Raw genomic sequence first — 14,499 nt, 5'->3', positions numbered from 1 at the left:
ACTGGAAAAAAAAAGAAAGTTTTAAGCCTGGTCTTAAAAGTAGACAGAGTGTCTACAACTGGAGCTGCTTCCCATTCCAGTTTTATAAACTCCAGAAATCACCAGTAATCCTGCATTCTGAGGTTAAACCACTCTGTTAGGAACATATGAAACACTAAGACTCATGCAACCACTGGAGAGAAACTCCAACTTGGAACAGAGATGTCTTCTTTTCATTTTTATTTGAACTTGAACAGCAGCATTTGAATCAAGAAAATTATTTTACGGAGTGTTATTTCTCTAAAAACGTTTTATTTTACCCTAAATCCCTCTTTAGGGTAAAGAGCAGGAGCACACCTTTGTCTTCAGGATGGACCACCCCAAAGCCTGTAAGCATCTGTGGAAGTGTGCAGTGGAGCACCATGCGTTCTTCAGGCTCAGAGGACCGGTACAGAAAAACTCTGCGCGCTCTGGATTCATACGGATGGGGTCCCGCTTCAGATACAGGTAACAAATGCACCAATAATACCAAGGGAAAAATGCACTGAAGTTTGAATTTTAGCAGTGATGTTATCACTACTAAAAACTTCAGGTACTTGTGAAAGAAAAAGGTCACAGTTTGCTCTCCAGGCCTTTGTGTATCCAGTGAAGAATTTGGAAAGTTAAAAACTCATTTTCAGTGTGCAAAATATTCCATTTTGTATCCATACATATCTAAATTAGTACACCACTGGTACTCGGTGTCAACATACTGCAGAAGTCAGCTTGCTCCCCTCTGTGTGTTTAAAGGGTATCCAGTAAGATAAGCATTGGTGGTGGTGTTGATTTAACACAGGGGTTGCAGGGTTTTGTTGTTAGGAAGAGGTTATCGCCTGGATGGTTACAGAGTTCAGCAGGGGTCATTGCTCTGATAGTTACTGTAGTAAAAGTGAAATTCACTGTAGATTTGCGGTTTGTTAGGAATGGTGAAGATAAAAATGAAGTTTTTTTGCTTTATTTTTCTGACCAGTGGAAAGACGGAGTATCAGACAACCAAGGCCAGTAAAACAAGGCGCTCAGCCTCGTTTGAGAGGAGACCCAGTCGGCGATACTCCAGAAGAACCATGCAAAGCAGAGGTGATGTAAACTAAGGCTCATCGATCTGAAATTAACTAACACTGTATTTGAGGATATCATTAACTGAAGGTAACTTTGACTTTAATCTAATTATCCCTTTCTTAGAGTGAATTGTAGAATTGGAAAAACAGTCTTGCAGTTCAGCAAATGGCTTAAAAATACCCTTGGACTCAGTCTTTCCAATACAATTATCGACACCCCTTGCAAAGACATGAACAAAAACCTTTTAGTAAATTATTATGGAGACTTTTAGACCATAAGGCTCCTCATGCAGCCTCGTTTGTTAAAGCTGCAGTTGTTTTGAAACATTTAATTATTGCTCTGACTGTAGACATGATAAAGTCTTGTAAAAATATTAATTGTAACCACTGTGACTTGTTTGAGCAGAATGTTCTCTTATCCTTTTTACTTCAAAGAGTGACGGGAAATTAGCCTGTGTGCCACAACATTTTTATGCGGCACACAGGCTCGAGTCATATAGAGCCACAATCTCTTTGATTTAAAATCACATTGCCCATAACATGACATGGGACACTTCTTGGCGGTAGAAAGTGAGAGTAAAAGTTTGTAACTAGGGCTGAAACGATTCCTCGAATGATTCGAGTACCTCGATTACTAAAATTCCTCGAGGAAAATTTACCTGCCTCGAAGCTTCGTTAATTTATGTTTTATTAGTTAGCGCACCGTGTTCCGGCCGGGACTTCATTTGCGTTGCGCGGAGCTCTCACTTCCGCCTCTGAGTTGTTGACAAAAGCTAAGTCTCAGCGGCATAAAGTCCAATCTTCAAGATTGGCCCGTGGGGATTTTATTGATTGATGATAATGCCCGACTTTTTATCGTTTTTGGGGAACCAATAAGCATCCTTAAAATGACTGGGGGAATGCCTGGAGTACGGCAGCATTTCTCCTCCGGGGCTGCTGGTTGAAAGCGAACGGCGGGAAGAGCGCTGAGGTGAGCGGATAGCCTGAACAGGGCGGGCGGCTGAGTAGCTGATGCTTACCGTGTAAATGTAGCTTTACCGACGAACCGCACAATAAATTTCATATCCCGGTCTGAAGAAACGGGTGGCGGAGCGCATCGTACATGGCTGGTAGATGAGTTTCTGAGTGTGACCAGTGAAGGTGTGGTAAATATCCCGTATTGCTTCCCCCCGTGTTCGTCCCCCGGTCTAACGGTTCGTCAGTCCGCTGGTCTATTTCCTCCCCTCCACCCCATGTTCGTTCATTCACCCTCTCCTCCCACTCCAGGCGGCATTTCCCGTATTTTCAAACCCAAAGCGTGACAGGTTAGGTGGCAAGGTGAGTTTAATTAATCTATTAAACTCACTGAAGATGAATACATAAACTAAAAGCTGGATTGTAGACATTTTTTATAAGCATATTTGTGAGCCTGCCTCTTTGTTATTACATTCAATATAATTTCAGATTTTTCTATAACTTTTCTTCTGGTTAACTTAGAAAGTGAGCTATTATTGTTACAGGTTAGTTTTCTAAACTACAAAAAAGCAACTGTTAGGGATGCTCAAATATGAAAAATTGGACTGATATTGATATCTGATAGTAACACCGGTATTATGCCAGATTTACCAATATTTCATTTTATAATTTTTTTATCCGATTACTCGATTAATCGTAAGAATAATCGATAGATTACTCGATTACTAAAATATTCGTTTACAACAGCCCTAGTAACAACTCACTAGTTTTTCTTACATAGTTCTCAACAACTATGGACAATTTTGCTTTCCCCTGAATGAAATTCTCACAAAATTGTTTTGTGAGAAAAAAAATGTCCAGAGTTGAGAATTCATGTTTCCTTTTTCTGAATCTTTGAATGCTTTGGGGGTGAGGTGGGGAGGGAGGAAATCTTCTACTCTCACAATGAACTGTTTATATTTCACAGGACATTTCAACCCCCAGGAGTAAGTACAAATATCATTTTTTTTCTATTATTTGTTTTAGAGAGATTTGTTGTGTCCACTCTGCTGTTATACATTTTCACAAAACAGCATTTTATTGTGACTGTTCTGTTCTTTTAACAGCTGCTTTTTGTTGTGGGCTATAAAATTAAATTGTATGTAGATTCAACAGGCATAGTTCCCTTGTTTTGTTTTTATTACAGCTCTGGCATCAGTTCAGTTGTAAAATAACAAATTGTTCTGCAAATTAGTTTATAACAGATTGTAAATGACCTAGTTAATGCAATATAGTATATTTCAGAGTAATTGACTGACTGAAAGTAAAGTCAGCTTTTCTGTTTGTCATTTATTGAAGTCTATTTTGTCTCTTTTCTCAGTGTTCTTTCTTCAGGTAATGGTGTGAGCTCCAACAAGGTGAGCAACTCAAGTATGAATCTATCAGGAATGTGGAGCAAAATGTTGAATTCCACATGTTAACCCACTGAAAACAAAGTTAACATTCAAAACTGAAATATTGTTATGCGTTTGTCAGAGTAAGTTTTTCTTTTCGAGCTGTTTTCATTTATTTAGATCAAAGGTGTTCAAAGTGTAGTCCTGTTGTTGATGTTTTTTTTTTTTTGTTTTTTTTTTTACTTTATTTTTGAAGGGATTTTTATACAGGGCAAACCATAACAATAACAAGTTAAAAGAAAAAAGGAAGAAATTATACCAATAAGAAAAAAAAGAAAAAATACAAATAAAATACAAATAGATAAAATAAAATATCACAACTAGGACAATAAACGGCACTCAAAAAAACAGAGAGGTCACCAAGGGAGGGAGACAGCTAAACCATACAAAAAGATAAAACTAAAACTGACAGATAACTGATAAACGGGTCACAGAGTATATAAAGTTCTGTGAAGAGTCAGACATGTGGGAATTTCTTTCCAGATTTACCAAGTTCTGCCAAGCTACTCAACACCAGACTCCTATTATCACACCTGAAGATGAAATAATGGAGCTCAATTTACTGTCGAGTTCCTATATGTTAGTTGTTGATGTTTTTAATCATTTTGTGTTTATTTTCTTTCCAGGTTTCTCCAAGCAGAGGCACCTGGTCCGGCATGCCTGTAGTGAGTCCGGTAGCAGCGTCAACCTGTGGGCCAATGGAAATCGAAGCTTTACCCAGAAGTCCCGGTGGAGAAAAACGAGGGTTAGTATCTTCAGAATCCATTGAGTCTTTGACATCAACTTATAATTATTTTACCCGTATAAGAAAATACAACAGACATGGGATTTTTTATAAGTGGCTGTGGCTTGTTTCCTATCTAATGATGATGAAAACAAAGTCAGATTAGGAGTGGCTGGGCCAGGCTGGCTGCTCCCTGCTGGGAGCTGATAGAATTGGGCAGATAGCTAGGTGTGTTTTTCATGGTGTAATGCCCTGTGAGTGGCTTAGCATGGCTTATCCGCTGACCCTGTCTTGTTGGGAGCAGTGAAAGGACGGAAGAAGAAAGAAAAAATGAATGATTGTGTGACTTTTTAGCTACTTGACCGCACTGTGAAATATTCAAGTTTCAGCAGAACATAAGATGCATGTTGTGTCATTGCATACGGATTTTCACTGGACTTTAGTTGCTTAATGCAGCATTCAGGCTGATCTCTTGTTGAAATTCAAGTGTGTTTGTCAGCAGTGAACATAAAACAAGTTTAAATGTATATATATTTTAATATATTATATTTTCATCTAAATATCCGCACTGTTGGACTTTTTAAATCTTGCTATCAAATATAGATGCGCTTAATTTAACACAGGTTTTGGTGACGAGTGCTTGAAATCCTTGAAAATGCCTGGATTTCAAAAAGGTGTTTTCAAGGTTTGGAAAGTGCTTGATTTCTGTATAAAGTCCTTGTAGGTGCTTGATATTCAAACTGCACAATTTTTGAATAAGTGCAATTTATTGTTTAATTAAAAGCCTAAATTAGGAATTTATTTACAGTTAAAACCAGATATTTAAAAATTACTCTCACACATTTCTTTCTTACCGTCAGAATTTAAATCAGACAAAATGTTCTTTTCCCTTAGCTTGTTTGTGCTGTAGAATGTAGGATACTATTACAAAATATTATTAATAACCGTAATAAATCATAGTGATTTGAAACTGTCTTCATTTCATTTGTTTTTTGGTTTTGAATCTCCAAAGTGCGATGCTGGAAAAGTTTGAAAAAGTACCTTCAAAATGCTTGAATTTTGCTGTGGGGAAAAATTTCCAAACCCTGTAATTAAGGATTTATACACTTGTATGAGTTTGTGATAATAAGAATCCTGTGCATATGCATTTAAGTAACTTTCTTTGTCATAAACCCACATTGTCCCCCTGTGTGTTCCAGTATTAACATGTACTGAGGATAAATTGTCCTGGTCTGGCAGCAGGCTGGTAGGTACAACCAAACTCTGAAACTCGGCTCTGGCTTTAACCAATCAGACGCAGCGTTGCAGCGGGCATCCTGATTTTTGGCTTTAGATTAATGTTTTCCTGCAGTTCATGGTGATCTGCTGTTTGCCCACTTTTGAATCAGCATGAAGTGCCAACCTGATTGGTGGAGGAAATTGTGATGATTTGGGAGTCTCTGCTTGGATCATGTTTTCGGTGGCTTGAATCGGGGATGGGGTTTGATTTCAGCTTCTTTTTATCTGTTCTGTTTCCAGCTTTGGAGACGGCAGCTTCTTTTTTCTCTCTTTTTTTCCTGGTCATCTGTGCATCCTGTCCGCTTTCTCCAATGCAAACTTCACTAAAACACCTTTCCTGAAAATAGTTTAACTATACATCACAGGAACAAAAATCTTAAGAGAAACAAACTAAAATGGTTTCCTTTGACAGACTTGTACACACAAAACCTTACACTTTATACAATTTTATATTACTACTGAATTTAAGAAAGTACAAAAAGATTCTTACATGGTTCCAAAAATAAAATCACACAAGCAGCAAACATGTTGCTGTCTTCACAAGGCAGAGCTGTCAAGGCTTTACAAGCACAGACAGAAGATCTAAAGGTCCCAGTGTGTTCTGTCTAAATAACAGGATGAGCTCAGCATTAAAGTTAAATTAACCAAAAGATACCACAACTAAATCAGTTTAAGTAAGCAGGAGGCTATCAGTGTGACAACGTGAAATTACTAATATAACTCTGGGGTTTTTTTTTTCTCTTGCTTGATGTCGCTGTTTTTGTATGCAGTGCCGCAGCCTGCAGCTGCTCTCATAACATGAGCAGCCACTCTTGATGGGTTTATAATCCTATTACACTTTATGCTGACACAGACCCTGACACTTCTGCTTATGCTTAATCAGTTGGTAGGTGTGTCCTTTCTTACTTTTCAGATATGTAAATGAATCAAACCTGCTTTAATAAAAACTGAACTTCACTGATTAAAATATCAACCAGATTTAAAGTCACTTTTGTTTCATGAAGTGATCTGTCTTCTTTCTGATTTTGCTCATTCCTGTTAGACTCTCAAAGTTGTATGCTTTTGCATAAATATCTCGGCATACACAAAAAGCTAATTAGCCTGTCCTTTAAAATCAAGACAAATCAGCCTAAGGTCTGATAAGGGTTTAACCAATTCCTCCTCTTAGATTAGTTCTAAAAACAACCCTAAAACATCTAATACTCACGTAGTAAAATCCCCGAACTAAACGATTTCATAAAGTCTGCTAGTTGAGGGTAGTCGGGAGTTCACAAAGTTGGCATGTAAACAAAATTATACACCTCTTAGGCACAAATAACAGCCAAATTGATTCAAATTTATCTCTTGGCTTTAAGATATGGATATGAAAATATGAAGTCATTGAACGATTATTGACCAGGATCATTTTAAGCTGAATGATCTCTTCTCAACTCTTAGTGCTGCAGTAAGTAAAACTTCAGATTTTTTGTTTGATTTGAACATATTAAACCCAATCATCCCAGATGTGCAGCATGCTCCCATAAACCATTCACTACAGGAGAGGTTCCTGACCTTTCTTTTCTGTAAAACCTGCCTGTGAAGGGAAAAAAAAAAATTATTTCTAATATTCAGAGGATGTTTTAAATGCTGGGAGCAATGAAGAAGAAAATCTGAAGCTGCATGTTTGTCTTGATCCAGCAGGTTCCTTTGCCAAGATACTTAATTTCAATAAAACTGAAAATTGACTGCAAGAGTTTGCACATTTATGCATCACAGAAATTCCACTTTACAGAAATTATCTGATGTATTTTCTAGATGTGTGTGGATACATATAGAATTTTTTCTTTTAGGAGAAATTAGTATTTTCCAAGAAATGTATGATTTCACATTGACTGAATATGATTTCAATGTGACAAACTGCCAAACAAGCGGGATAAACTTTTAAAAAATACCTGAGAGAAAATCATATTAACTTAAAAATTTACGCAACACACCTATAATTATCTCAACCCCACCCGTTGTTATAGTTTCATACCCATGTACTGAAGCGTTTTTATGTTGAATTGTAAAGAAATGATTTCACCAAATACTTTTGAGATTTACATTCCCATTTTTCCTGCTTCCTGATTTTCCCTGTCACTAACCTAAGAGCACATTCACTTCCTGTTTTTATTTTTATTCCCATCTCCTGTATGTTCCCTTGTCCTTCACCTCTTCTTTCTACATGTTTCATCAGGTCTCCGTCTCCCTCCGTTCATCCTCCCATCCACACATCCATCCATCCTTCCTGCCTCCGTCTCATCAAAGCTCAACTGAGAATCTTCTCACTTTGTGTTCTGATGACTTTGTTACCTACTAAATGATGAGAGGCTCTGAACCGAAGTGACTCTTTTCAAAGTTGCTGGTATTTATGAAGGAACCTCCTGAGTGAGACTGCTTGTCAGACTAATGGGGTAAAACACTGACTTTTCCCGGAGTCCAGCATGAGGTGCTTTTTATGTCCCGTTTCTCACCACTTTTCTGTCTCCTAACGTGCTTCCTTGACCTTTCCTCCCCACCTAATGAAGAAATTATCATCAGGTATCAGTGTGAGGTGCGGGAATTTCATTTCAGTCTCAGCTCTCGGAGGAAACGAGAATCAGATGGTCCCAACTGTTACAAACTCTCTCTGAGCTACAGTAGTTTGATTGGCTTTTTATTTTAGTTCTGTTTTTTTTTTTTTTTTTTTGTCTCAATTTTTAAATTTTTAATCTGTTCTAACATTTCACACATCTGTTGTAAAAGGGAGTTGGATAAGAGGGCATTAAAGCATGAGCACACTGAAGCCACAGAACAGATCCACATTCCCTCTGTCAGAGGTACATTCCAAAATGTCCCAATCAGGTCCCTATCCTCACTGACAGAAAATGCAGGAATTTTGTTTTTTTTTATCTCCTGCTTGAAGCCGGCTTCTTGTCTCCGTCTCCAGTGTCAGATCTCTTTTTTTTTTTTGTAGGTGTCGTCTCATCTGATTTCTGCCACAATTGAATAAATATTTATTATGCTGAATCATAAGTAAATCCTACAATTATGCTATTTGTAATAACATCAATAGTACTTACACTGAAAGGTTTCATGGAAGGAATTCAAATTTATTGTAATGCTTAGTATGGCTAGTCTGGTAGACTGATTCTGCGTTGCACAAAGCAAATAATGAAGGTGATTTAACAATATTAGTCTTTAAGAACACGTTTACATGACTGCAACCAAATTATGATCTGTCTAAAATGCTTTGAAATGATTTCAAAGAATAAACTAATGTATGGAAACAGGTGGTTGTGTAACTTCTTGGAAATAATGATGCTGTTTTTGCAGGATTTGAGCTGATCTAAAGCTCTACAGGTGGTTTTGTTGAACTGAATTTTATTTAAACACATCAGAGTGAAATTTCAGGGAATTAAACGCCGGCCACATTCAGTTTTTCACTGGTGAAATAATTTTTAAAACTATGCATCATTTTACCTCTTCATAATATCCCAGTAAACCACCTTTATTTGTTGTTGTTTTCACAAGAGAAAATGTGAAAATGTACAAGGCCCCCTGTTTCACTTCATAACTTACAATGTTTTCCTGGCTGTTTACAGTTTTCTACTTGGATTTTCTGTCTTTGGGAATATTTATCCTTTAATTCCGGTCTACTCTGGGCAGTGGACAGCAATACACATCATAGTTTGAGTTAAGTTTCATCTCCAGGCAACAGAAATATGAGGTAGATACCAGGCCTCTGCTGGAGCTTTTGTAACAAAGTCTGTGTATCAAATGTTTTGCTTCAAGCTCTGATGATTCTGAGAATATTGCTTTGATTTTTTTTTTTTTTTTTTTGTTCCCCCACAGAAGTTATTGCTTTCCTTGAATGTTTGTGTTCACACAGCAGCTTGGCTTCATTAAATGGTTTTTCAGTGGGTTATGTGTATTATATCCACTTTTGTTGCTTGAGTTTAGTTTTTGGGGATGTTGGAGTTCATTTTCACATTCTGTTGTCTTCTGATAAATGGAGCGGTTTTACCATCAATGCTGAGTTCATTGTGGATAACAGAGGTAAGCATTGATCCTGAGTATTTTTGTTTAAAAAACTACTATTGTATTTTTTTGGTAATCTATTGCTAAATGTAGTGCTTTTATGGCAGATCCTTTTAGCTACGTCCCTGTCATTGTACCTGCAGCTTGCCCATAGTTGCTGACCTGATGGAGACGTGCATTGATGACGTCCTCAGGGCTTCCATAGTTCCTCCCATCACAGCTGCAGAAGAGGTTGGACCGTGTGCTGCTTATGCCGCTGCCAGCGTACCTGCAGAAGATCCACTGAGTCTTGCTGGTAAGGTTGGAAAAGCCATACCCCCAACCGGATTGGTGGGAAAATGCACTTACACGTTGGCCTCTTAATAACAAAAGTAATCATTTAAGAAGGCACTGGAAATGCTCCAAATATTTAAGGTGAATTTATTTAAAAGCTTTTTGCAGTTTTACCCATAAATCTATCAGGACCTATGAACAAATATTTAGGAAACTTTTTAGTCCATTAAAGTGCAGAAAATGGAAATTTCCCATCAGCGTTGACCAAAAAAAAAGACCATATGAATAAAGAAAATGCACAAAGCAAATGGCCAAAAAGTTAATACAGGTTATCCTTAAAAAAATCAGAATTTTCTGTGTCTAAAACTAAGGCCTTAAATTCATTTTTTTTAAACGCGAGTTGGTCTTAAATACATTCCAGGTCTTTTGTTGTGGCAGAACTACTTAACCTTTTTTTCTTGTGGGACTTTTCTGTCAGACATCATTCCATTCTGTGACTCCAGGTGGTTGAGGTTACTGTTAACATGCTACCTTTTTGTGCTGTTGATATACTCTTGCTAGTTAACTAGCTTTTTTTGCACTGATGATTTTATCCAACTTTTATATTTACAGTTTTCCAGTCTTACATTTTATTAAAGGTGGCATTTAAAAAGTCTTCAACTTGACTTTCTAAAAGCTGCAGATACCCTGGAATAGATTAAGTATATATTCCCATTTCGCACAGAAGCAGACAGTCATGTAAAATGGAGTATTTAAAAGGTAGTGGAACTTATTGATAGCATTGAGTTGGGTTTATTTATGTGAGTTATTAACTTTTCAGAAGCAGCAGCTCGTTTGAAGCAGCTGGAGTTGGAGAGCAGCCCACTTCCTGCTACCCCAAGAAATAATGTCAACATTAATGTGGCCATGAACAACCAGGTGAGCGTCCATTTCTGCTAATGCTGAGCCATTTTATTTGCGCGTTGTCTTTTTTTTTTTTTTTTTTTTAATGCTCTGATCCCAATTTCAACAGGACGACCTGGTGAAGCTCACAGAGAAATGCGTTCTGAACAGTGCAGGAAGTAGTCCAGTTGTCACTCCGCTGCGCACCCCTGAGGATCTCAAGAGCAACATCCTGAAAGCTCAAGCTGAAGCTGCTGCTCTGAAGGTGAGAACCAGACGTTACTAACTCAACTAACCCAGCAGCATCAATACTCTACTGTTTGATCTGAAAAATAATAGATAATAATACATTTAATCATACTTTCTTTGCATTTACTGGCGCACATCTACGTTTTCTGTGCAGGGGCATCAGGAGGAACTTCTCATGGTGGCTGGTGACAAGAACTGTAACTTGCAGGAAGCCTCTGCAAGGTATGTGTTTCATAAAAACATTAGATAATAAAAGTGATCTCATGGAAAACATGAGGATTCTGGAAAAATATAATAGAAAACTGATGTAGTATTATGCTTTATTTATTTAGGATTTGTAAGCAGAAATCTAGAAAAGCGCTAAGTTTACAACTTCTAGGTGTGTAGATAAATGTGGAATAAAATGCATTTCCACTCTTGGTGTAGTGTTTTCTTTTAGGAGAAATGTTTTTCCAAGAACTTTGTTTTTACATTGGTTAAATATGATTTCAATGTCAGAAATATTGTCCAACAATGACATACTTTAAATAAAACTGACAGTTTAGCATATTAACTTGAAAACTTAAACCCTCAAAATTTCTCTGTCGAAATATCTCATCTGTCCTTCTACTGAGTCATGAACTGAGTCATTCTCTGCATTCTCAGCCGATCTCAACACTCTGGCTTCTAGAACGGATTGACCTCCTAAATATTCCCAGCAAAGCTCAAAGCATTATGTCACTTTCAGTTCAAACTAATAACAAAACTTCTCATCTGCACTCAGAACATTAACAAGGTTTATCCTTTGTTACTTTTTAAGGAGCTTTTTGACCGTAATTAAAAGGGAATAACTGAATGTCGTGCGTTTTGAAATAAACTGGATTACTGGATAAAATAAACTCTAGATGAGTGTTGTGACTTCATAGGGAGGGAAGTGTGTGTCATAAAATCAGTCCAATTAATGAACAAAAGTTATGCTCATTCTGTATTTTTGCAAACATTTTTAGGATATATAAATAGCAGACATAAATGACTATAAATGGTTTTGTGTTTAAGCTATCTTAGATGTGTCATAAACTGTGTTTTTATATGTTTTTACGTTAAATTGCGTTAAATGTTTGCTGTTTTTTGGTTCAGAACAAATCTGTTTGTGCTGAGAATTTCTCACTGCAGAAGAATCAGTTTCATCCCTTCGTTTAAGAAAAACTGTTCGTTTTGTTTCTGTAAATTGGACTAGTTGTGCGTAACACACTGCTGCTCGCTGCTACAACGGTGTGTGTTGTGTTTGGCAGGTTGAAGGTTCGTACGGGCCGACTGGGCAGTAATTCGTCTCTTTCTGTTAGCAGCAGACCAGACCCCCAAGACTCCTGGGACCTGCTGAAGCCGGCCTCACTAGTCTCCTCTGCAGCTGCCAGGTATGTGTGTGTTTAATAAATTAATCGCATAAGTTAAAATGAGTTTGATTATTTTCATTCTGATATTTTTTGAAGAGCAATTTTGTTTATGGAGCCTTCGTACTTCATTTTATTTATGGTTTTGGTTGTGTGTGGATTTTATTTTTTATTTGTTTTTGGTTGTTGTGTTTTGTTTTAGATATTTAAAATGTCTCCCAGGTCCAGTACATAGTTTTGTTTACAAAATCAAAGTTTATTAGTCTTTGAGAGGGCGGATTAGCATTATTATACCATTATCAATATATTACTTGAAAATTGTCACAAAGCAATAATATTATCGTTGATCGTAGTAATTTATGGTACAATTTATCGTGATAAGCCAACATCAATCTATTCATCCATCCATTTTGACCATCTGTTATCTGTTTTCTATTAATTTTTTCCTTCCATCATCATGTTTTTTTTTTTACCTATCCATCCATCTTGCAATTTGTGTTTTGTACTTAATAAAAATATTTGTATTGCATTCAATGGGACTTCTTTATTGCCTTTGTAGTAAATACTGGGAACTCTGGGAAAAGGACCTGAGAAATGCATGGAAACTCAGCTCACTGAACCTAAATGACTTCTTTAAAAACATCTCTATAAATAAGTGAAAGCGTGCCTGGAATTGGCTGAAGATAATTGAAGTGTAGAAAAAATAATTTCTGGTTGAAACAAAAAAAATGAATTTTTAATTTTTTTTATGTTTGGCATGGAAAGCCAGACATCACAGCCTTAACCAGTGATTCATAATCTTCTTTGTAGTCTCCGCTGACATCTGCTGGTTTGTTTGTGTAGTGCCTGTATGTGTGCCAGGTGAGTCACATGACCTGGTTTCTGCCTGGAAACTGCTGGCAGAGCCACACCAAAAATCAGACACGGATGCACTTTTTTGATCAATAGATTCACAAACTGTTAACGACTCCAGGTTCATTGGTGCAATTTAAACTGTAGTGGAAGTATTTTAATCTACCACTCAATTATTAAGATGTTCATCTGGTTGCAATTATGATTATTTATCTTCTTTCTTAACCATCGAGTGAAATCTTTAGTGCTTTTGTACGCTCTTGTTTCACTCCAGTGCAGAGAGGTTGGCAGAGGACTTGAACCCTTCTGTTCCCAAGATTCCTGCCGTCAGTGAAGGCTTGGCACTAAAGGTAACTCGGCCTCGTTTAAAATGGGAACTGTGAATCTGCTGGGAGAGTCTAGAAACATGCAGATTATTTGCAAAGTAATAAAATAAAAATATAAAACAAAATAGTAAAGTCAGAAACTGAGTTTCATTTGAAGTCATTTTCAATAGTTAGGAATAGATTCATCGTGTCCATCACTGCTTGTTTTAGTCCAGGTTCTGGTGCTGATTGGATCGTAGAGCCAATCTGGAGTCAGTCTTAGTTCTGTTGGGTTTTTTTGTTGTGGTGACTGCTTTTTATTTCCATTCAGGTTAAAGCAGAAGAATTTGATATTCAGAACGTTGGTGTTCTCTCTGAGAACCTGATTGACTTCACTGATCCGACTCCTCTAGTGAGTTTCGATGCTTTCTTTCCCTTTCATTCATGGTGCATGAAACAAACTTTTTTATTTCTTCATGAGGTCACCTGCCCAAAATGAATTATAGTTGCATCTTCTACCTGGCCATGTGTGCTTAAAAATTAGAGCCCAACACAAGTGCCAGGTCCAAAGCTTGTTACTAGGTGACAAATGATCTATTTATTTCTATATTAGAGACGTAACATGAGTCTTTTTGTTGTGTTCCAGCTGCCACCACTGCAGCATCCCAAACCTCTCATCACACCTCGCTGGATCATTCCTGCATCAGCCGTGAGTCGAATAAAGTTCATCTAGGACTGAAAATCATGAAACCGATTTCGTAAGCTTTGTTTTAAGAACTGACCTCCATGGTTCTTCTCTAAAGCAGCCTGCTGGCCTCTTTACAAACGGGCTGATTGACATGGAGCCGTCGTCTAAGGTGGCTCCTCTCCTCCCCCCTGCTGATGGGGGAGCAGTTCTCCCATCAGCCCCTGCTCACCTCGCTCACCCACGTAACGCTCTCTCTTCAAGGTGCATTTATTTACCTTTTTATATCCCGAGTACAAAAACTGAAATGTAATGTCAAAGCTATGTGGTTGCGGTCTGCAATTCTGAGCGTTGAAACCTCAGTAAACAGGAAATGTGAA

The 14,499-nt window shown here is 37.5% G+C and overlaps 1 protein-coding gene across 6 annotated transcripts in view; it reads left to right on the top strand.

Annotated features, from left to right (window-relative positions):
• epb41l5 (erythrocyte membrane protein band 4.1 like 5) overlaps nucleotides 1–14,499 on the top strand; it is a 33,730-nt gene that overhangs the window by 16,137 nt on the left and 3,094 nt on the right. For 2 of the 6 annotated variants that reach the window (XM_088002298.1, XM_088002302.1), the window contains exons 12-25: nucleotides 317–486; nucleotides 989–1,095; nucleotides 2,998–3,016; nucleotides 3,391–3,427; nucleotides 4,090–4,208; nucleotides 9,647–9,798; nucleotides 10,597–10,694; nucleotides 10,789–10,923; nucleotides 11,062–11,129; nucleotides 12,179–12,301; nucleotides 13,404–13,479; nucleotides 13,766–13,846; nucleotides 14,081–14,143; nucleotides 14,241–14,383. In XM_088002298.1, the coding sequence (XP_087858424.1) occupies nucleotides 317–486; nucleotides 989–1,095; nucleotides 2,998–3,016; nucleotides 3,391–3,427; nucleotides 4,090–4,208; nucleotides 9,647–9,798; nucleotides 10,597–10,694; nucleotides 10,789–10,923; nucleotides 11,062–11,129; nucleotides 12,179–12,301; nucleotides 13,404–13,479; nucleotides 13,766–13,846; nucleotides 14,081–14,143; nucleotides 14,241–14,383 (1,391 nt within the window). Of the gene's footprint in view, nucleotides 1–316; nucleotides 487–988; nucleotides 1,096–2,997; nucleotides 3,017–3,390; nucleotides 3,428–4,089; nucleotides 4,209–9,646; nucleotides 9,799–10,596; nucleotides 10,695–10,788; nucleotides 10,924–11,061; nucleotides 11,130–12,178; nucleotides 12,302–13,403; nucleotides 13,480–13,765; nucleotides 13,847–14,080; nucleotides 14,144–14,237; nucleotides 14,384–14,499 lie in introns of all 6 variants that reach the window. The other 4 variants (XM_088002292.1, XM_088002299.1, XM_088002304.1 and 1 more) reach the window with 3 other exon arrangements.

This window comes from Poecilia mexicana, unplaced genomic scaffold (assembly GCF_051168715.1).
Source record: "Poecilia mexicana isolate PSO_F unplaced genomic scaffold, ASM5116871v1 scaffold_2, whole genome shotgun sequence".
Classification (NCBI taxonomy): Eukaryota; Metazoa; Chordata; class Actinopteri; order Cyprinodontiformes; family Poeciliidae; genus Poecilia; species Poecilia mexicana.
This window is presented reverse-complemented; position numbering and strand designations above follow the sequence as displayed.